This window comes from Rhinoderma darwinii, chromosome 1 (genome assembly GCF_050947455.1).
Source record: "Rhinoderma darwinii isolate aRhiDar2 chromosome 1, aRhiDar2.hap1, whole genome shotgun sequence".
NCBI lineage: Eukaryota > Metazoa > Chordata > Amphibia > Anura > Rhinodermatidae > Rhinoderma > Rhinoderma darwinii.
In genome coordinates, this window is record NC_134687.1 from 423,562,128 (window position 1) to 423,583,444 (window position 21,317).

The 21,317-nt window shown below is 43.9% G+C and overlaps 1 protein-coding gene across 6 annotated transcripts in view; it reads right to left on the reverse strand.

The window, feature by feature from the left end:
- Positions 1–21,317, reverse strand: part of NF2 (NF2, moesin-ezrin-radixin like (MERLIN) tumor suppressor) — a 184,580-nt gene that overhangs the window by 48,139 nt on the left and 115,124 nt on the right. For all 6 annotated transcript variants that reach the window (XM_075829842.1, XM_075829860.1, XM_075829810.1 and 3 more), the window contains 2 exons: positions 12,664–12,786; positions 6,083–6,300 (listed from right to left, as the gene is read on the reverse strand). In XM_075829842.1, the coding sequence (XP_075685957.1) occupies positions 6,083–6,300; positions 12,664–12,786 (341 nt within the window). The remainder of the gene's footprint in view (positions 1–6,082; positions 6,301–12,663; positions 12,787–21,317) is intronic.

The window sequence follows — 21,317 nt, forward strand, 5'->3', positions numbered from 1 at the left end:
TCACCAGTTCATTACGCAAGTCCTCAAAGTTCAGCGTCGAGGCGACCTCTTGTTTCTCAGCAGCCACTCATCCATCTCTTCAGGATTGGTAAAGAAAACCGCTCGTTCTCCATCCACAACTCTCAGGCGAGCTGGATAGGCCATAGAATAGGGAATCTGTCGGTCTCGCAATCTCCTTTTAATCAGCGCAAATGATGCTCGTTGGCGTTGTAGCTCCGGGGAGAAATCAGGAAAAATAGACACCGTGGCGTTATCCACTTTAATCGCACCCTTGCGCCTGCAAGCCTGCAGGACCAAATCCCGGTCCTTACAGTTCAATAATCTCGCCAGAAATGGTTGTGGGTTCGCTCCTGGAGGTGGCGGCTTAGGCCGAACTCTGTGCGCCCGTTCCACCGCTAAAAGAATGCGAAAACGTAGTGTCTGGAAACAATTCTTTCAGCCATTTCTCCGTAAATTCATCCGGCCGAGGGCCCTCTGCCCTTTCAGGGAGGCATATGATTTGCAAATTATTTCTCCTCAGCCTGTTTTCGAGATCATCAGCCTTCTGGCGCCATAACTCCACCTTACCAGAAAGGTCATGGAGTGTATGAGGTATAGTTGCAGTGCGATCCTCCAAATCAGAGATCCTGGTTTCAGCATGTGTGACCCGGTCTCTCAAATTGTGCAGGTTCTGTCTGAGGAGACCAACATCCACCTTAGCCTCTTCAATTTTAGTAGTAACCGAGGTCTTGGTCTCGAATATCGCCGCCAGCAGCGCCTCAGATACTTACTGCAGAGTCAGTTTGGGCGGGCTGTCCCCTCAGCAGAGGGAAGTGTAGCGGTCTGAACCGTAAGTCTAGCTCTATCGCGTATGTTACATATGGTGCTTAAACTCATTGCACAACATCAGCTGGATGAACAGCCTCCCACCAAGCACAAATTCACTAGTAAGATAAATCTGCTGATCACACTAGAAAAAGGAGTACAGCTGAATAGAGGTTCGCATAGGAAATTTTAAAACGTGGACTGCTTGGTTAGACCGCTCAGGTTATGCCCCATTGTCCCTTACTAGGGACAAATTATTGGGAGGCGTAGAAGGCTGACATGCTTGTTTTGTTTCTCTACCATTTAAATATTTCCCGATAATGTCTTCCCTCTGATGTAAGCACATATATGTACGTAATTTTTATTAAAATTCCAATTCGAACTCACGCATGGTGGTAGACGTTATTCGTTACGGTTTCCATATCAATCGCTACTTTGCTTAAATTATATATATGTGCAAGTTGTAAAACATTGGAGATGAGTGACTATAGCTCTTTTATTGTATAATTCTAATCAAATGCCTCAATACAGATGAAAGTTACTGAAGAAACATATGAGGAATTGCCATCCTGTCCTGAAAAACAGTAATCAGTATTGAAGATCTGAAAGTCTTTTGAGTCATATGTGGGTTGTGTGCACGAATTCCAGCAGTAACAATCCAGGGTACTATAAGTGTATGTACACACGATAACGTCAATTACGGCTGAAATTACTGAGCTGTTTTCAGGAGAAAACAGCTCCTGCATTTCAGACGTAATTGCTCGTACTCGCGTTTTGCGAGGCGTCCATTACGGACGTAATTTGGAGCTGTTCTTCATTGGATTCAATGAAAAACGGCTCCAATTACATCCCAAGAAGTGTCCTGCACTTCTTTGACGAGGCTGTTATTTTACGCGCCGTCTTTTGACAGCGACGCGTAAAATTACAGGTCGTCGGCACAGTACATCGGCAAACCCATTGAAATGAATGGGCAGATCTTTCCCGACGTATTCGAGACTTGTTTTCAGACGTATTTCGAGGCGTAAAACGCCTCCAATACGTCTGAAAATAGGTCGTGTGAACCCAGCCATAGTCTCAGCGCATAGGTTAAGGATACTGCATACGATTCATGGTACCACAAGCCCAAACGCACCTGTAAGACATAATGCGGATGCGCCAAACAAAGCCACCGGCTGGTAAGGCCTCATGCACACGACCGTAGCCATGTGCACGGCCGTGATTTTCTGGTCGGACGGCCGCGGAGTGTCACCCGCGAGCCATCAAATCGCAGGCCGTGCACATGGCCGCGTCCATTATTTCCTATGAGCCAGGACCGCAGAACACAGCCGTAATAAGATATGTCCGTTCTTTCTGCGGTCCAAGCTCCTGGGCCATGCACGGACCGTGGAAACCACAGTCGTGTGCATGGGCCCATAGAAATGAATTGGGCCGCAATTCTCCCGTGGATTTTCAGGGGGAATTGCGGCCGCAAAAGCACGTTCGTGTGCATGGGGCCTAAGGGAAAGAATTACAAGTGGTGAGTAATTGCTGTGGCGTTCCATCGCAGAAACAGCGCAACTGCAAACTTACATGAGGAATTGCTAGGAGTGGAGAGTGCAAACTGTGTACCATCTATGAAAGCACACCAGAAATCATTGAACAGACTACGTTAAACCTAGCACTCATTGACATTGTATTTTAAAATTGGGACATTCTATTTACTTATTAAGCGTAATTGCAACATCTATTGATGAAAATTCTGCCTGGAAAAATCAGCTCCGGTTTTTTTGAAGTGGTGTTGCACCACTGGCGTTTTTTTGCCGTGATTTTTTACGCGGTTTTTTAATTTTTTTTATCTATTTCTTTAACAGGCAAAGAAAAAATCTGTGAGCGGTTTTAGACATAAAACACATAAAAACACGTCGGCCGTTCGCGCCGTTTTTGCCATCTGCTATTTATTTCAATGGGGTTCTTAAGGTGGAAAATGCCTCAAGATAGGGCATGTCGCTTTTTTTTCCCCCAAGTATTTTTTGCTCGCGGGAAAAAAACGCCTCCACCTTTCATTGAAAACATTCGGAGGCAATTTTTTAAGTTTTTTGCTACTGTTTAAAAAAAAACGTGTCAAAAAAAAAACTCTGCGTGAACAGTGTTTTATAGCATCTACCACATACCTATTGGCAACAGGCTTGTAAATATGGGCAATACATATCCCAAGTGGACTCAATGGCAGTCTCATCGTACTAGTTCAATTGTGTAATTTAGGGTATATATTTTTTCCATACATATTCGGAGTGAATATAAACGAGATTAAGAGGGCATTTGCAATGTTGTTTTATCCTAAGCACGAGGGCCCCATAGTAGCGTCTTATTATCAGAGCGATCTTAGATTACAGTTTAACAATGTGTTTCATTTTTTTATTTCAATATTGGATTTATCTTATTACTATCATTGGTATCCGGCACATGCATATCCGATTATGTAAGGCCAATTATGATTGGTAGTTTAATAATTAAGGGGATTATACGTTTGAAATAAATTGCCTGTATAGTCTTTTTTTGTATATTGTTTTCTATTTTCATTATTTTCTGTGGATAACTGGGATTGTAACCAGTGCACTTTGTGTCTTATCCATAAATGAGACCACCAGCTGAGCTGTCCAAACAAAACTAAAAGATGATACATATATGTTTGGGGGGTTATGGGGTGGGGTGTTACTTGGTCTGTATAAAAAAACGCACCACAAAAAAGTTTCAATAAAAACTACTTGAAGATGAAGAAAAAAACAAAAAAAAAAAAAACAGATCCGAAGACCATTTTCTTGAACCCCCTCCCTGACATTTGACGTATACTTACGTCCTAGCCGGTAAGGGGGAGTATGGAGCGGACTCATGGTTTTTATCTTTGGTATGGATATAGAGTAGTGAATATGTGGCTCCAGTGCCAAACAAGAGAAAATTTTATTTCCCAATGGCTGTCTTTCACTTACTAATACAATTAAAGCTTCTGCTACAAGCAATCTGAAGTAAGAGAATATTAGGGTATTGCATATAATGAAACTAGTTTGCTTGTGTACCTACAAAACACGGGTACATGTAAAGATGTACTTTAGAATAAAGCTGCCATACACAAAATAATTGTAAACGGATCCTGATGTTTGCCGTTATGAGTGTGCATCTTTATAGGGGTAGACAGAAGAAACAGCAATTGGCTGAATGAGCATGACCGCTATAGGATGTCTATTGTCTGAATATAACACTTCTATTGTAAAGCCCAAGAGTAGATATGTAGACTTACTCCAAGAATAGCATATGCAATGATATGACGAAACACTACACATAAAGCTGACCAAAGATAAGCCAAGAATTTGACCAATAGGCCGATAATTAGAGCTTGTATCTAAACTGTGTGTCAGAAGTAACAAAATATTTTAAGCATTAACCCCTTCACGCACCAGGACGTAACTGCATGTCCTGGTGCGGGGGTTTAAGTATGAAGTAGGCTGCACGTCAGCAAGCCTGGAAAAATGACAATATACTGCAATACACTAGTATTGCAGTGTATTGGACCAGCAATCTGAAGATCGCTGGTTCAAATCCCATAGTTCGTTTTCAGTACTAAAAAAAAAAAAAAAGTTCGAAATACCCCTTTTTTACAAATGTTTCCCTTAATATAAAAAATACAGAAAAGTAAACAAAATTGGTATCGCTGCATATGTAAAAGTCCGAACTATTAGAATATAATATTAACTCGCACGGTGAACGCCATAAACAAAACAAAAACGGTAAAACCCCAGAATCGTTGTAAAAAATGTAATTAAAAGTCATCAAAAAGTTGTAGGTACCAATATAAACTACAGCTTGTCCCACAAAAAAGTAAGCCCTCACATGGCTCAATCGCCAAAACAAAAAAAAGTTATGGTTCTCAGAATGTGGTGAAACAAAATAATTTTTTTTAACAAATAGTTTTTCTTTGTAAAAGTAGAACATGAAAAAAAAAACAAACACTATATAAAATTTGGTATCGCCGTAAATCGCATTGATCCGCAGAATAAAGTTAAGTTGTCATTTTTACCGCACGGTGAAAGCCATAAAAACTAAACCCGAGGAATTGCAGTTTAAATCCAATTCCACCCCACAAACTATTTATTTTTTTTCGTTTCCCAGTACATTATATGGTACTTTAAATGGTGGCATTAGACACTACAACTCTTCCCGCAACAAAATAAGCCCTCACAACACTCCGTTGACAGAAAAAAAAGGTATGGCTCTTTGGAGGCGAAAGTGAATAACAAAAACACAGAAAATGGCTTAGCCTTAATGGGTAAGAACATTTTTTGATAGAGATGGGGAAGACTGCAGTGTCCTAAATGAGCGTTTAACCAACAGTTATCTCTTATGTATGACCAGTTTTAGACAAAAGGTATAAACTTATTCATCAAATAAAAGTCCTTGTGTTTAATTATTTTAGATGAAAATTCTGTCACGTGCAGTTTAAAAAGGAGATTTCTAATTAAAAAATAACCCCTTCCAGATTACAGCCGGCCCAATCGAAACGGCTATGGTTTCTGAAACTGCAGGGGAAATGTACTATTATTCTAGTGCATGCCAGCCAAATAAATAAATGGCCTTCCAAAGATTGAGGACAGTTCTTAGTGGCTCTTTGCTCTATAATATCCAGATTCCCTCTCCGATAATAAAATTACTTTGTGTTCCTGCTTAATGGATCTCTGCTGGGACTGCAAGAGTAAGGCCCCATGCACACGACCTTAAAAATCGTCTGTAATTGTGGACAGCAATTACGGACCCATTCCCTTCTACTGTCCACAGATACCTTCCCGTTTATTTATGGGAAGGCGACTGGGCTGTAGAAGTGTCCGTAAAAGATAGGACATGTCCTATCTTTTGCATTTTACAGACCGTGCTCCCATACTTTGTATGAGAGCATGGGCCAAGAATGCGGGCACGACCGTGTGCATGGGGCCTAAGGATGTAGGCACCGCTGTGACTATAGAGGGGACGAAAAGGCCATGACTACTGGGGGAAAAGGGAGGGGACTTGCTGTGGTTTCCTTTATGCCCCTCTTACAATGTGTGTCAAGTGCTCTTCCACTGGGTTGTGTGGACCCATCCCATCCCATATGATGTGTCAGTGCTGGATCCTAGACCTGGATAAGATTTGTGAAGATCTGGGTTTCCTTTTGTACACCAATGGGTAACATAATTAAACAAAGTATTTAAAAAAGCAAGCAAAAAAAAAAGAGGGGAAAAAAACTCAACTTCTAGATTGCATATAAATATACCTTCGTTCAGATTCTTCTGCCATTTTTAGTGCCAGCATCTCAGTCTCCAGCACCTTTTGCTCCATTAGCCGCTTTTCCTCTTCACCACGAATGGCTGTGGCTTTGATCCTCTGCATCTCCTGCTCAGCCTCAGCAGCTTTCTGGGCAAGTAATTTTGCTTCCTCCTCTGTAATCTGAGCCTTTTCTGCTAGAAGATCAGCTGTTTCTTCAGATCTCATCTACAGAAGAGAAATACAGGATTTAGAGCATGTCATCCAATAGCATATGAGATACAACTTCCTTTGATAAAATTGTGTTTACATTGTATTCCTAGTACACAAAGTTAAATTTTAAAGCTCTCCTAAATTATTTCGTTATATTAAAATATTTAAAGAGGTATTTAGAATCTTTTGATGTGTCAATGAGACCTGTTTAGAAGGTCAGGTTGGAGGGAATCTGGGATCAAGGATCTCTAGAAGTGTGAGCATCTTCGGCTCTACATTTTTAAGACATTGGGGGCAATTTATTAACCCGTTAGGTCACTAACGGGCCTTATTCCAATGCCATAGACTTTTTACGTCGCGGCATCGGAATAAGTAAACAGAGCAGGGAGCTGTCAAATCTCCCTGCTCTCAGCTGCTAGAAGCAGCTGAGGCCTGGGAGCGTCCCTGCTCTGCCGGATGAGATCGATATTGGTATCGATCTCACCCGTTTAACCCCTCAGATGCGGTGCACAATAGCGTGCACCGCATCTGAGTGGTTTTGGAGAGAGGGAGGGAGCTCCCTCTCATCCCACCGACACCCGGCGATACGATCGCCGAGTGTCTGTGTCTCCAATGGCAGCCGGGGGTCTAATAAAGGCCCCCAGGTCTGCCTGGAGTGAATGCCTGCTAGATCATGCCGCAGGCATGACCTAGCAGATGCCTGTCCGTGTTAAACGGACAGGCAGTAATACACTGCAATACAAAAGTATTGCAGTGTATTATAAATGCGATCGCAGAATCGCATATTATAGTCCCCTAGTGGGACTAGTAAAAAAGTGAAAAAAAAGTTGAATAAAGTTAATTTAAAAAAAAATGTGAAAAAAAATGAAAAACCCAGCTTTTCCCCTTACAAAATGCTTTACTATTAAAAAAACAAAATAAAGTTAAAAAGTTACACATATTTGGTATCGCCGCGTCCGTAACGACCCCGACTATAACTCTATTACATTATTTAACCCGCACGGTGAATGCCGTAAAAAACGTAATAAAAAACTATGGAAAAATTGATGTTTTCGGTGAATACTGACTTTAAAAAAATGTGATAAAAAGTGATCAAAAAGTCGCATCTACTCCAAAATGGTACCAATAAAAACGACAAGTCTTCCCGCAAAAAAAAAGCCCTCATACAACCGCATCGGCGAAAAAATTAAAACGTTACGGCTCTTCAAATATGGAGACACAAAAACAAACAATTTTGAAAAAAAAAGCGTTTTTACTGTGTAAAAATAGTAAAACATACAAAAACTATACAAATTTGGTATTGTTGCAATCGTAACAACCCGCTGAATAAAGTTATTGTGTTATTTATATCACACGGTAAACGGCGTAGATTTAAGACGCGAAAAAGAGTGGCGAAATTTCAGGTTTTTTTCTATTTCCCCCCAAATAAAAGTTAATAAAGGTTAATCAATAAATAATATGTCCCCCAAAATGGTGCTATTAAAAAATACAACTTATCCCGCAAAAAACAAGACCTTATACAGCCATGTCGACGCAAAAATAAAAAGGTTATAGCTCTTGGAATGCGACGATGGAAAAACTTAAAAAATGGCTTGGTCATTAAAGGAACAGTGTCACCACAATTTTTTTTTTAATTTGTTAAAGATGTTAGTGCTTTATTAAAAACGTTTGGATTAATTTGTGTGTTTGTGTGTTACTTTTTCTTATTTTTACACTTTTTCTTCCCTATGGGGGCTGCCATTTTTTTTTCCATTTCTGTATGTGTCGATTAACGACACATACAGACATGGAATACGGCAGCTCCAGTCCCATAGGGACTGCGAACGGGGCCCGTTCCATCCACTATCATGTACGCCGCTGTGTGGGAACGGCGCATGCGCCGCTCCCACACAGTTCAATTTGAAATGCGCGCCGTCCGGCGCCATTTTCCTGTGGACCGGAAGTCGCGGCCGGACAGTAAGATTACTACTTCCGGTCGCGGCTTCCGGACTTGTGCACATGGAGCAGAGGCAGCAGACGGAGCGGATGGACCGGAGGGAGCGGCGGCGACTGGAGCAGGTAAGGGATTTCTATGTATGTTTGTGTTTCAGTGTGTGTTTACTACTGTATGTAAACCTACTACACTGTGTGTTAGCTCAAAAAATGGCGACACACAGTGTAGGAGGTTAGACCGTTCAAACCCCTCGTTTCTCCCGGCACTAGCCAGGATAAAGGAGGGGGGGATTCTGAGAGCTCACTAGAGCGAGGGATTTTTACCCAATTTTGCAGCATAAAGCAATGTGGTTGCTTTACCACATGCAATGCTGCAATTTTGGGAATGGCTCCATCTAGTGACCAGCAATGGGAAATATTATAAATTAGAATCCAATTGAATCCAATTTATAATATTTCCTGACTCGTGCAAAAAATAAATAAAATTAGAACAATGTTTAATCACCTACACACTAATTGTTTAACTAAAAAAAACAAAACATGTTTTGCTGGCAACACATTCCCTTTAAGGTTTAAAATAGGCTAGTCATTAAGGGGTTAAAGGGGTTTTCCCAGAATCATAAATTATCTAATAATTATAATTTTCTGATTGCCAAGGGCCCCCGACGCTTGTACCCTCACCGATCGTGAGAACAGGGTTCCCCATAATCTTACTCACTGCACCCTCTGCAGTCAAGAGGAGCTTGAATGGAGCAGCGTTTCATATGCCAGGCTTAAAGAGGCTCTGTCACCAGATTTTGCAACCCCTATCTCCTATTGCAGCAGATCGGCGCTGCAATGTAGATAACAGTAACGTGTTTTTTTTTTTTAAAAACGAGCATTTTTGGCCAAGTTATGACCATTTTTATATTTATGCAAATGAGGCTTCTCTTCACAACGCCCAGCTTCTGGCAGTGCACAGACACAGCGTGTTCTCGAGAGATCACGCTGTGACGTCACTCACTTCCTGCCCCAGGTCCTGCATCGTGTCGGACGAGCGAGGACACATCGGCACCAGAGGCTACATTTGATTCAGCAGCAGCATCAGCGTTTGCAGGTAAGTAGCTACATCGACTTACCTGCAAACGCCGATGTAGAACACGCTGTGTGTCTGCACTGCCAGAAGCTGGGCGTTGTGAAGAGAAGTGGATGATACTTCTCTTCACAACGCCCAGCTAGTAAAAGAAGTAAAAACGCCCAGATGTAACAAACACAATACACGCCCAGTTGTACTTTAACTTTAAACACGCCCAGTTGTACTTTAGAAAGCCTCATTTACATAAATCTAAAAATGGTCATAACTTGGCCAAAAATGCTCGTTTAAAAAAAAATAAAAAAACGTTACTCTTATCTACATTGCAGCGCCGATCTGCTGCAATAGGAGATAGGGGTTGCAAAATCTGGTGACAGAGCCTCTTTAAAACAAAAGAAGAAGTTGTAGTAAGATGTAACTAATTTATTAAAGAGGTTCGAGCCTCTTAAATTCTGCACATCTCCAGCCCTCTCTGGGAAAGAAATTCAAATCTACTCCAGCGATGAGCTAAAGAAGATTTGCACTATAATTGACACCAGATTTTTGGTGTAAATTATAGTAGATTTATCAAGTTGTAGTGGCCGTGCCCCCTCCCGCCAAGCCCTGCCCACATTTTTGGAAGAGTCATAAACGAATAGGCATACACGGACGGCAGACCTGGGGGCCGATGGGGTGACAGAGGAAGCTTCCTTCCATGGATACCACTTAGATGCCGTGGTCGCTATTGACTGCGGAATGTAAGGGGTTAAACGGGTAGGATTAGAGATAACTCCGAACCCACTCGTTAGAGCAGGAGTCCGGCTGTTTTTAGACAGCCCAACAACCTCTCTAGCTGGAATGGGACACCAGTGCTAGGCTTATTACACAGCGCCGTGAAAAGGCGGTGCAGTGGCATAAGTTTACTTAAAGAGGCTTTGTCACCACATTATAAGTGCTCTATCTCCTACATAAGGAGATCGGCGCTATAATGTAGGTGACAGCAGTGCTTTTTATTTAAATAAACGATCTATTTTTACCACTTTATTAGCGTTTTTAGATTTATGCTAAGGAGTTGCTTAATGCCCAACTGGGCTTATTTTTACTTTAGACGAAGTGGACGTTGTACAGGGGAGTGTATGACGCTGACCAATCAGCGTCATACACTTCTCTCCATTCATTTACTCAGCGAATAGGGATCCTTTTAGATCAGTATGTGCTGTCTTATACTGACACATTAACAATACTGACGTGTTTAGACAGTGAATAGACATTCCACGGGATGTCTATTCACAATCTCTGCACTTCATTCGAGTTTCTATGGTAGATACAGCAGAGGAAGCGTGATCTCGTTGTAACCTGTCATTTACCTCGAGATTACGCGTCCTCTGCTATAACTAACACAGACAGAGTAACGAAGTGCAGAGATTGTAAATAGACATCCCGTGGAATGTCTATTCACTGTCTAAGCACTTCAGTATTGTTAATGTGTTAGTATAAGACAGCACATAAGGATCCCTATGCGCTGCCTAAATGAATGGAGAGGAGTGCATGGTGCTGATTGGTCAGCATCATACACTCCCCTGTACAACGCCCACTTGGTCTAAAGTAAAAATACGCCCACTTGGGCATTAAGCAACTCATTAGCATAAATCTAAAAACGCTAATAAAGTGGTAAAAATAGATTGTTTTTTTAAATAAAAAGCATTACTGTCACCTACATTATAGCGCCGATCTCCTTATGTAGGAGACAGGGCACTTATAATGTGGTGACAGAGCCTCTTTAACGACTACAGTAAAAAGGCGTATGGGTTGTCATTAAGGGGTCATAAAAAGCAAGATTCAGACAAGCCACAATGTTATAGGGGAGTGAGCACATGTGAAAAATACGGATGAACGCAGGTGTGCAAAACAGCCTGCCACCCTGAAACTAGCAGCGCTGGATGAAAGAATATCCCCAAAAAATGCTTTCCTGAAGCAAAAGGGTGTCCAACTGGCTATTAGGTAGATTTTTCTAATAAAGCGTCAATTTAGTTTTTAAAGAAAGAAACAGGAGGAGGTACAGGAGAATCTTAAAAAACAGCTGCATAAACAAACATACACGGGCAGATTTATCAATTTATTTGGGCTGATCACCCTGCTACTTTTCTAATAAGAAAAATGATATAAACCAATGCCAAGTAAAACCAGGCCTTTCTAGTCCATCAACAGGGCGTGGACGTGTTGAGGAATGTGGCACAAGCTGCATGAGAGTAATATGCTGGTGCACATATATTGAGTGGCATGAGGGCTGGTATTTTTGCAGGGACGAGCTGTAGTTATTATTGGTACCAATACATGGGGTAAGCAGACTTTTTGATCCCTTTTTATTCTATACTTTGTGTTTGACGAGGTGACCAAAAAACAGCAATTTTGTCATTTCAATTCCTTTTTTTTTTTAGCGCGTTCACCATGCAGGTTTAATAATTGTTTCTTGTCCACACGTAACGAAATTGCTGCAGAAAATTTCTGCAGTAATTCCACAGAAACTAGCACCATTTCCATTTTTTAATTGCAGAAAATGGTGCGTATTTTGCTGCGTTTTTCTCAAATGTTGGGAGATGGTATCTCTTCTGAAAAACGCAGCAATTCAGTCCACTTTCCGCAGCAGGAATTAACATGCTGCAGTGCGAAAAATACGCAACGCAGGTCCGTTACTGGTCGGAAATTTTACGCAGCGTGTGGATGAGATAGGTTAAATCTCACCCACTTTGCAGCTACTGTATTCTGCTGCGTATTTTCCATCCGCAATTCCTGGCGGAAAATACGCAGCAATTCGGCTACGTGTGGACAAGCCCTACTGGTTCGAACTTTTACGAATGCGGCGATACCAATTATGTTTTTTATTTTTTTTTACATTTAGGGGGGAAATGGTATTTTATTTTTTTTAACATAAAAAGCAACTCTGTTTTTTTTTCTTATTAGTCCTCCTAGGGAGCGATCGCACTAATGTATTGCAGAATATTGTGATATTGACAGACTACTTGCAAGCCTAAATCGCGGGAAGGGCGGTAGGCTGTCGGAGGGGGCCACATCTAACGTTTACCCTCGTTTAACCCCTTAGAGGGTTAAACGTGCAGAACAAGAGTCATCTCCAATTCCGTCTGTTACTTTGAAGTGTCAGCAGTAACATACAGCCGACACCCTCTTAGTATGGAGCTAGCTCAGCCCGTAAGCTCGCTCCATACTTCCCCTTGCCAGCTAAGATGTAACTGTATGTCATATTTCGGCAAGGTGTTAATAAATACTCCCCATTTAGTCTTATCAAAGTTACAGATTGTACTAAAATTTCCTGTATACACATGGACAACACTCAAATTAAAGAAAATAAATCTAATCAAAGTATTTAATGCGCTCACAAGAGCATCATTAGCCATCTGTGCCTCCTCCTTCAGTTGCAGCAATCTCCTTTCGAACTCATCCCGTGTCCGCTCAGCCTCTTCCCTCAATTGCTTTTCCCGTGCAAGTCTTTGGCGTTCCATCTGTAAGAAAGTCATTAAGAGGGTGAAAAACAAGCAACTCTTTGCCGAGTTCTTAGCTGGATTTTTAACTTTTCATTGTATTTTTACAGACACTTGGAATAAGTAACCTTCACTGGAGATAAATCAAGGCGTACAAACAATACATCAAAGTATTTTTAATCTATAAGAATTTTTAATTTGCACCAATTCTACAACACCATTCGAACATCCTCCATTATTCTGTAATAAAGTTAAAAAAAAAGTGTAACTTTATTACAACTGCGGTGCAATAGAGACTATTACTGAATTACAAAAAAAAGACAATTTTCTACAAAAGGTTTGTCAAAGTGGATTTACATTTGGCTTGCTTGCTGGGATCATGAACTTTCTATGATCAGGATGAATTTGAACTGGCCTTGCAAATTGATATAGAATTGTATTTGCTTTCATATAAATAAAAATGTATTCACATGTATATGCAAGAATAAATACATAGTTGTACATTTACATAACGGGGTTAGGCGAGTATGTATATTATTTTTATCAGGCATTATTGGGGCAGCTGCGGGCGCATTATACTGTGTGAGGGCAGCTATAGTGGCATTATACTGTGTGAGAGCTTCTATAGGGGCAATATACTGCGTGGAAGTCAGTTATGGGGCATTATTCTAAGTAGAGGCAGCTATGGGGGCATTTTTCTGTGTGGAGGGCAGTTATGGTAGGCATTATACGGTGGTGGCAGCTATGAGGGGCATTATACTCTGTGGGGGCGAATTAAGGGGCATTAACCTCTTCCCGCGCTGCTCCGCAATAGTACGTCCTGCAGAGGGGTTAGTTCCCGCATCCAGACGTACTATTGCGGAGTAGTTCCCGGCGCACACTGTCCTAACGGACGGTGTCCGAGAACCGGGAGGTCAGCTGTCCCTGACAGCTGACACTCCAGCCTTGCCGGTCAGCGGACCATCGCCGCTGATTTCGGCAATTAACCCCATAAATGCGGCGACGGATTGCCGTCGCCACATTTAAGTGGTTTGAAGCACATCGGCAGCCCCCACGAAGTGATTGTGGGGGCTACCGATGCTTGTCGTGGCAATCGGAGGTCAGACAATGACCTCCGGGTTGCCATGTACGGAAGCCTCGGAGGAGCAGCCTCCTGCCGCTCCTCCGAGACTTCCTGTCAGTGTGACTGTCACGTCACAATGACAGTTGGAGTGCATTACACTACGTGTGTAGTGTAATGTACTCTAGCAGCGATCAAAGCTGCAAGTCTAAGTGTCCCCAAGTGGGACAAGTGAATAAAGTAAAAAAAAAAAGATAATAAAAATGTTATATAAACAAACACTTCATTTTTTTCCTATCATAAGTCTTTCATTATAGGAAAAAAATGAACACGTTAAAAAAAAAGTACACATATCTGGTATCACCGCGTTCGTAACAACCCCAACTATAAACCTGTAATGTTATTTTTCCCACACGATGAACACCCCAAAAAAAAATCAATAAAAAACTACACCAGAATCGCTATTTTTTGGTCACCACCCATCCCAAAATAGAGAATAAAAAGTGATCAAAAAGTCGCATGTACCCGAAAATAATACCGATAAAAACTACAACCCGTCCCGCAAAAAACAAGCCCTTACACTTGACTGAAAAATAAAAAAAGTTACGGCTCTCAGAATATGGTGACAGAAAATAAATTATTTTATAAAAAAGATTTTATTGCGCAAACGCTGCAAAACATAAAAAAAACCTATATACATATGGTATCGCCGTAATCGTACTGACCTGCAGAATAAAATATAATGGTCATTTATAGTGCACGGTGAACGCCGCAAAAAAATAAACTAAAAAACATTGTCAGAATTGCTTGTTTTTGGTTACCCGGCTTGCAAAAAACTTTAATAAAAAGTGATTAAAAAAAAAAAAAAAAAAAAAAAAAAAAATCGCATGTATCCCAAAATGGTACCAATGAAAAGTACAGATTGTCCCGCAACAAATAAGCCCTCACGCAGCTCCGGTGGTGAAAAAATAAAGACGTTCTGGCTCCCAGAAATATGGCGATGCAAAATGTGCAGTGTTTTCTAAAAACGGATAACATCCGACACCATTTATCAGTGCGACGCTGGCCACACATCTATGAATTATTATTTATTTACCGCAGTATTATACCCTCTTATTATGCCCTGATGTTCTCCGCACAGATTACATATGCCCCCACATTATAAACTGAAATACCAGCGAAACCCAAAACAGAAAAACTACCAAGCAAAATCTGCGCTCCAAAAGCAAAATGGCGCTCCCTCCCTTCTGAGCCTCGCAGCGTCCCCAAACAGCAGTTTGCGCCCACATATATGGCATCGCCATACCCGGGAGAACCCGCTTAATGTTTTATGAGGTATTTGTCTTCAGTGGCACAAACTGGGCACAACTTATTATGCACTAAAATGACACATCAGTGCAAAATTGCAATATTCACACCATCCGCTGTGCATTAACCCCTTTGAGCACTATGACTTAATAGCACATCATGGTGCGGGGGTGATGTATGGAGCGGGCTCACGTGCTGAGCCCGCTCCATATGCTGCGGGTGTCAGCTGTGTATTACAGCTGACACCCGGGACTAACGGACAGGAACAGCGATCGTACGGTTACAGAAGCCTATAAGAATAACAATATACTGCAATACATTAGTATTGCAGCATATTGTTCCCGCGATCCAATGATCGCTGGTACAAGTCCCCTAAGGGGACTAATAAAATGTGTAGAAGAATTAAAGTTATTAGTAGTGAGAAAGAAAAAAAAAAATTTAAAAAACAAACCTTTTCCCATTTTTCTTCAAAAGTAATGTAAAAAAATAAACAGAATTGATATCGCTACGTCCGTAAAAGGCCGAACTATTACAATATACCATTATTTAACTCGCACGGTGAACACCGTAAAAAACTGAAATAATTTAAACCGCCAAAATCGCTGTAGTTTTCGTTTTTACCGCACGGCGAAAGCTGTAAAAACTAAAACCCCAAAAAATGGAATCAGATTTTTTTCCTATATTCCTATATTTTCCTATTTTTTTTCAGTTTCCCAGTACTTTTTATGGCTCTTTAAATGGTATCAATAGAAACTACAATTCCTCCCGCAAGAAATAAGCCCTCACATCACTCTACTGACGGAAAAAGAAAAAAGTTATGGCTCTTGGAAGGCGGGTAGTGAAAAACAAAAATAAGAAAGCAAAAAATGGATCAGTCCTGAAAGGGTTAATTCATTTCTAATGAAAAAAATGTATGACCCCATGTGGGGTATTTCCGTACCCGGGAGAAATTGCTTTATAAAAATTGGTTGTTTATTTCTCCTTTATCCCTTGTGAAAATGAGAAAATTCAACATTTTAGTGGAAAAAAATTGTGATATTAATTTTCTCCGCCTAATTGTAATAAATTCTGCAAAAGACCCGTGGAGTCTAAATGCTCACTATACCCCTAGAAAAATTCCTTGAGGGGGTGTTAGGGATCTGCCAGGTACTTCATCTAGCTACACTCCTGGGATTAATCAATCCACACCTGAGGCCAGACCTGTTCGACTGACACCTTCTCCCACCAACCAGGGTGGCAGGCTCAGGAGTGGGAGAGCCTATCGCGGCCTGGTCTCTCGGAGTTAGCTCCGCCCCCTGCCCTTTATTACCTGCCCTGTGCTCTCCCTCAGTGCTTGTAATTCTTTTGGATTCCTGGCCCCACTGCTGCTTGCTCCAGCCTGCTTCTGCCGTGCTTCTGCCTTGCTGCAGTTCTGCTTGACCTGCTTTGCTTGCCCTGGCTTGCTTCTGTCTCCGTGTCCGCTCGGGTGTACTCACTTCGTCCTGGTCCTGACTGTTCGTTCGCCGCCCCGTTTCCTCGTGGCGTTCCGTGGCTACTGCCCCTTCCCTTGCGTGTTCCCTGTTTGTCTTCCTGTGCACTTAGCCAGCGTAGGGACCGCCGCCCAGTTGTACCTCGTCGCCTAGGGCGGGTCGTTGCAAGTAGGCAGGGACAGGGCGGTGGGTAGATTAGGGCTCACTTTCCTTTCACCTCCTTTCTGCCATTACATAATTACAAGCCCTTACCTAGTCTACCATTTCTCCTACGCTGACGCTATCATGGACCCCCTTGAGACCCTGACCCAGCAGATGCAGGGCCTCTCCCTACAGGTCCAGGCCCTGGCCCAAAGGGTCAATCAGGGTGACGCTGCTTTAGTAGTACCCCTCACCTCACCTCTAGAACCCGACCTCAAGTTACCTGACCGGTTTTCAGGGGACCGTAAGACGTTTCTCTCCTTCCGGGAGAGTTGCAGACTGTATTTCCGCCTAAAGCCCCACTCCTCAGGTTCCGAGAACCAGCGGGTGGGTATCATCATATCCCGACTCCAGGAAGGGCCCCAAGAGTGGGCCTTCTCCTTGGCTCCTGACGCCCCTGAACTTTCCTCTGTTGATCGTTTTTTCTCTGCCCTCGGACTCATTTACGACGAGACTGACAGGACTGCTTTAGCCGAGAGTCAGCTGGTGACCTTACGTCAGGGTAGAAGACCGGTTGAGGAATACTGTTCTGATTTTAGGAAGTGGTGCGTAGCTTCTCAGTGGAACGATCCGGCCCTAAGGTGCCAGTTTAGGTTAGGATTATCTGACGCCCTGAAGGATCTGCTGGTTAGCTACCCCTCGCCTGACTCCCTTGACCAGGTTATGGCCCTAGCAGTACGACTTGACCGACGTCTCAGGGAACGTCAGCTAGAACGCTTCAGTGTGCTCCCCTCTGACTTTTCTGCGATTCCCCCCGAGGTCCCGTCTCCTCGCCCCTCCACGGAGGACTCGGAGGTACCTATGCAACTCGGGGCCTCCATGTCCCCTCGACAACGTAGGGAGTTTCGCAGAATGAATGGTCTCTGCTTCTACTGTGGGGACGACAAGCATCTACTGAACACCTGTCCCAGGCGCAAGAATAAGAAGCCGGAAAACTTCCGCGCCTAAGTGATCATCGGGGAGGTCACTTGGGCGCACAGGTATTTCCCGTTAATGTGAAACGCAATAAAATTTTGCTTCCCTTTCAGGTCTCGTTTGCTGGCCGGTCTGCCACGGGCAGTGCTTTCGTGGATTCTGGCTCATCTGCTAATATCAGGTCTGTGGAATTTGCTATGTCTCTAAAGATGCCTTGTATTGATTTACCTTATCCTATCCCTGTAGTAGGAATCGACTCAACACCCCTTGCTAATGGTTATTTTACTCAGCATACTCCTGTTTTTGAACTCCTGGTTGGCTCCATGCATTTGGAGCAGTGCTCTGTACTGGTGATGCAGGGATTATCGTCTGATCTGGTTTTAGGCCTTCCCTGGTTGCAGTTGCATAATCCCACATTTGATTGGAATACTGGGGATCTCACCAAATGGGGTAATGAATGTCTGATGTCATGTCTTTCTGTTAACTCTATTTCTCCCCGGGAGGAGGTAAACACACTTCCTGAGTTTGTTCAGGACTTCGCCGATGTGTTTTCTAAGGAGGCCTCCGAGGTGTTGCCCCCCCATAGAGATTACGATTGCGCTATCGATTTGGTGCCTGGTGCCAAGCTTCCTAAGGGTAGGATATTTAATCTTTCATGTCCTGAACGTGAAGCGATGAGGGTGTATATCCAAGAATGCCTGGCCAAGGGTTTCATTCGCCCCTCGACTTCTCCTGTAGGTGCTGGCTTCTTCTTCGTGGGGAAGAAGGATGGTGGTCTTAGGCCGTGCATTGATTATCGTAACCTGAATAAGGTCACCGTAAGGAACCAGTACCCACTTCCTTTGATTCCGGATCTTTTTAATCAGGTTCAGGGAGCCCAATGGTTTTCTAAGTTCGATCTACGGGGGGCATATAACCTTATCCGCATCAAAGAGGGGGATGAGTGGAAAACTGCGTTCAACACACCCGAGGGTCATTTCGAATACCTGGTCATGCCCTTTGGGTTGTGTAATGCCCCTGCTGTCTTCCAGAATTTTATTAATGAAATCCTGAGAGAGTACCTGGGTAATTTTCTTGTTGTGTACCTTGATGACATACTGGTGTTTTCCAAGGACTGGTCCTCCCACGTGGAGCATGTCAGGAAGGTGCTCCAGGTCCTTCGGGAGAATAATCTGTTTGCAAAGACTGAAAAATGTGTCTTTGGGGTACAAGAGATACCATTTTTAGGGCAAATCCTCACTCCTCATGAATTCCGCATGGACCCTGCCAAGGTTCAAGCTGTGGCGGAATGGGTCCAACCTGCCTCCCTTAAGGCGTTACAGTGTTTTTTAGGGTTCGCCAACTATTACAGGAGATTTATTGCCAACTTCTCGGTCGTCGCTAAGCCTCTTACGGACCTTACCCGCAAGGGTGCCGATGTCCTCCATTGGCCCCCTGAGGCCGTCCAGGCCTTTGAGACTCTCAAGAAGTGCTTTATCTCGGCCCCCGTGCTGATTCAGCCCAACCAAGAGGAGCCATTTATTGTGGAGGTTGACGCTTCCGAGGTGGGAGTGGGGGCCGTCCTGTCCCAGGGTACCAGCTCCCTCACCCATCTCCGCCCCTGTGCTTACTTCTCTAGGAAGTTTTCGCCCACGGAGAGTAACTATGATATTGGCAACCGCGAACTTCTAGCCATTAAATGGGCTTTTGAGGAGTGGCGGCACTTCCTGGAGGGGGCCAGACACCAGGTAACGGTCCTTACGGATCACAAGAATCTGGTTTTCCTAGAATCGGCCCGGAGGCTTAATCCTAGACAAGCTCGGTGGGCACTATTCTTTACCAGATTTAATTTCTTGGTTACCTATAGGGCTGGGTCCAAGAATATTAAGGCTGACGCTCTGTCACGTAGTTTCATGGCCAATCCTCCTTCCGAGAAGGATCCCGCTTGTATTTTACCCCCTGGTATAATCGTCTCTGCCACGGATTCTGATTTAGCTTCTGATATCGCGGCTGATCAGGGTGCAGCTCCCGGGAACGTCCCTGGGGACAAACTGTTTGTTCCCCTGCAATACCGGCTGAGGGTACTCAGGGAAAACCATGACTCCGCTCTATCCGGTCATCCTGGCATCTTGGGCACCAAACACCTCATTACCAGAAACTATTGGTGGCCTGGGTTGCCTAAAGATGTTAGGGCTTACGTCGCCGCTTGTGAGGTTTGCGCTAGGTCCAAAACCCCTAGGTCCCGACCTGCGGGCCTACTACGTTCCTTGCCCATTCCCCAGAGACCTTGGACCCATATCTCCATGGATTTTATCACCGATTTGCCTCCATCTCAGGGCAAGTCGGTGGTGTGGGTGGTAGTCGACCGCTTCAGCAAGATGTGCCACTTTGTGCCCCTTAAGAAGCTACCTAACGCCAAGACGTTAGCTTCTTTGTTTGTGAAACACATCCTGCGTCTCCATGGGGCCCCAGTCAATATCGTTTCTGACAGAGGGGTACAATTTGTTTCCTTATTTTGGAGAGCTTTTTGTAAAAAGTTGGAGATTGATCTGTCCTTCTCCTCCGCCTTCCATCCCGAAACCAATGGCCAAACGGAAAGGACCAACCAATCCCTGGAACAATATTTAAGGTGTTTCATCTCTGACTGTCAATTCGATTGGGTCTCATTCCTTCCCCTTGCTGAATTTTCCCTGAATAACCGGGTCAGTAACTCGTCAGGGGTCTCCCCGTTTTTCTGTAATTTCGGGTTTAACCCTAGGTTCTCCTCCGTCTCCCCTGGTTGTTCCAATAATCCTGAGGTAGAGGAGGTTCATCGGGAACTGTGCACTGTCTGGGCCCAGGTTCAGAAGAACCTAGAGGCGTCCCAGAGCGCACAAAAGATTCAGGCGGATAGTAGACGTTCTGCTAACCCCCGGTTTGTCGTCGGGGATTTGGTCTGGTTGTCGTCCAGGAACTTGCGCCTTAAGGTCCCGTCCAGGAAGTTTGCTCCCCGATTTATTGGACCTTATAAGATCATTGAAGTCCTCAACCCTGTATCCTTCCGTCTGGAGCTCCCCCCATCCTTTCGCATACATGACGTCTTCCATGCCTCCCTCCTTAAACGCTGCTCCCCGTCCTGGTCCCCCTCGAGGATACCTCCTGTTCCCGTTCTCACCCCTGAGGGGGTGGAATTCGAGGTGGCCAAGATTATGGACAGTAGGATGGTCCAGGGCTCCCTCCAGTACCTGGTCCATTGGAGAGGATACGGGCCGGAGGAGAGGACTTGGGTACCTGCCCGTGATGTTCACGCTGGGGTATTGATCAGGAGGTTCCACCTCCTCTTCCCCACTAAGCCGGGTCCCCTTAGTAAGGGTCCGGTGGCCCCTCATAAAAGGGGGAGTACTGTTAGGGATCTGCCAGGTACTTCATCTAGCTACACTCCTGGGATTAATCAATCCACACCTGAGGCCAGACCTGTTCGACTGACACCTTCTCCCACCAACCAGGGTGGCAGGCTCAGGAGTGGGAGAGCCTATCGCGGCCTGGTCTCTCGGAGTTAGCTCCGCCCCCTGCCCTTTATTACCTGCCCTGTGCTCTCCCTCAGTGCTTGTAATTCTTTTGGATTCCTGGCCCCACTGCTG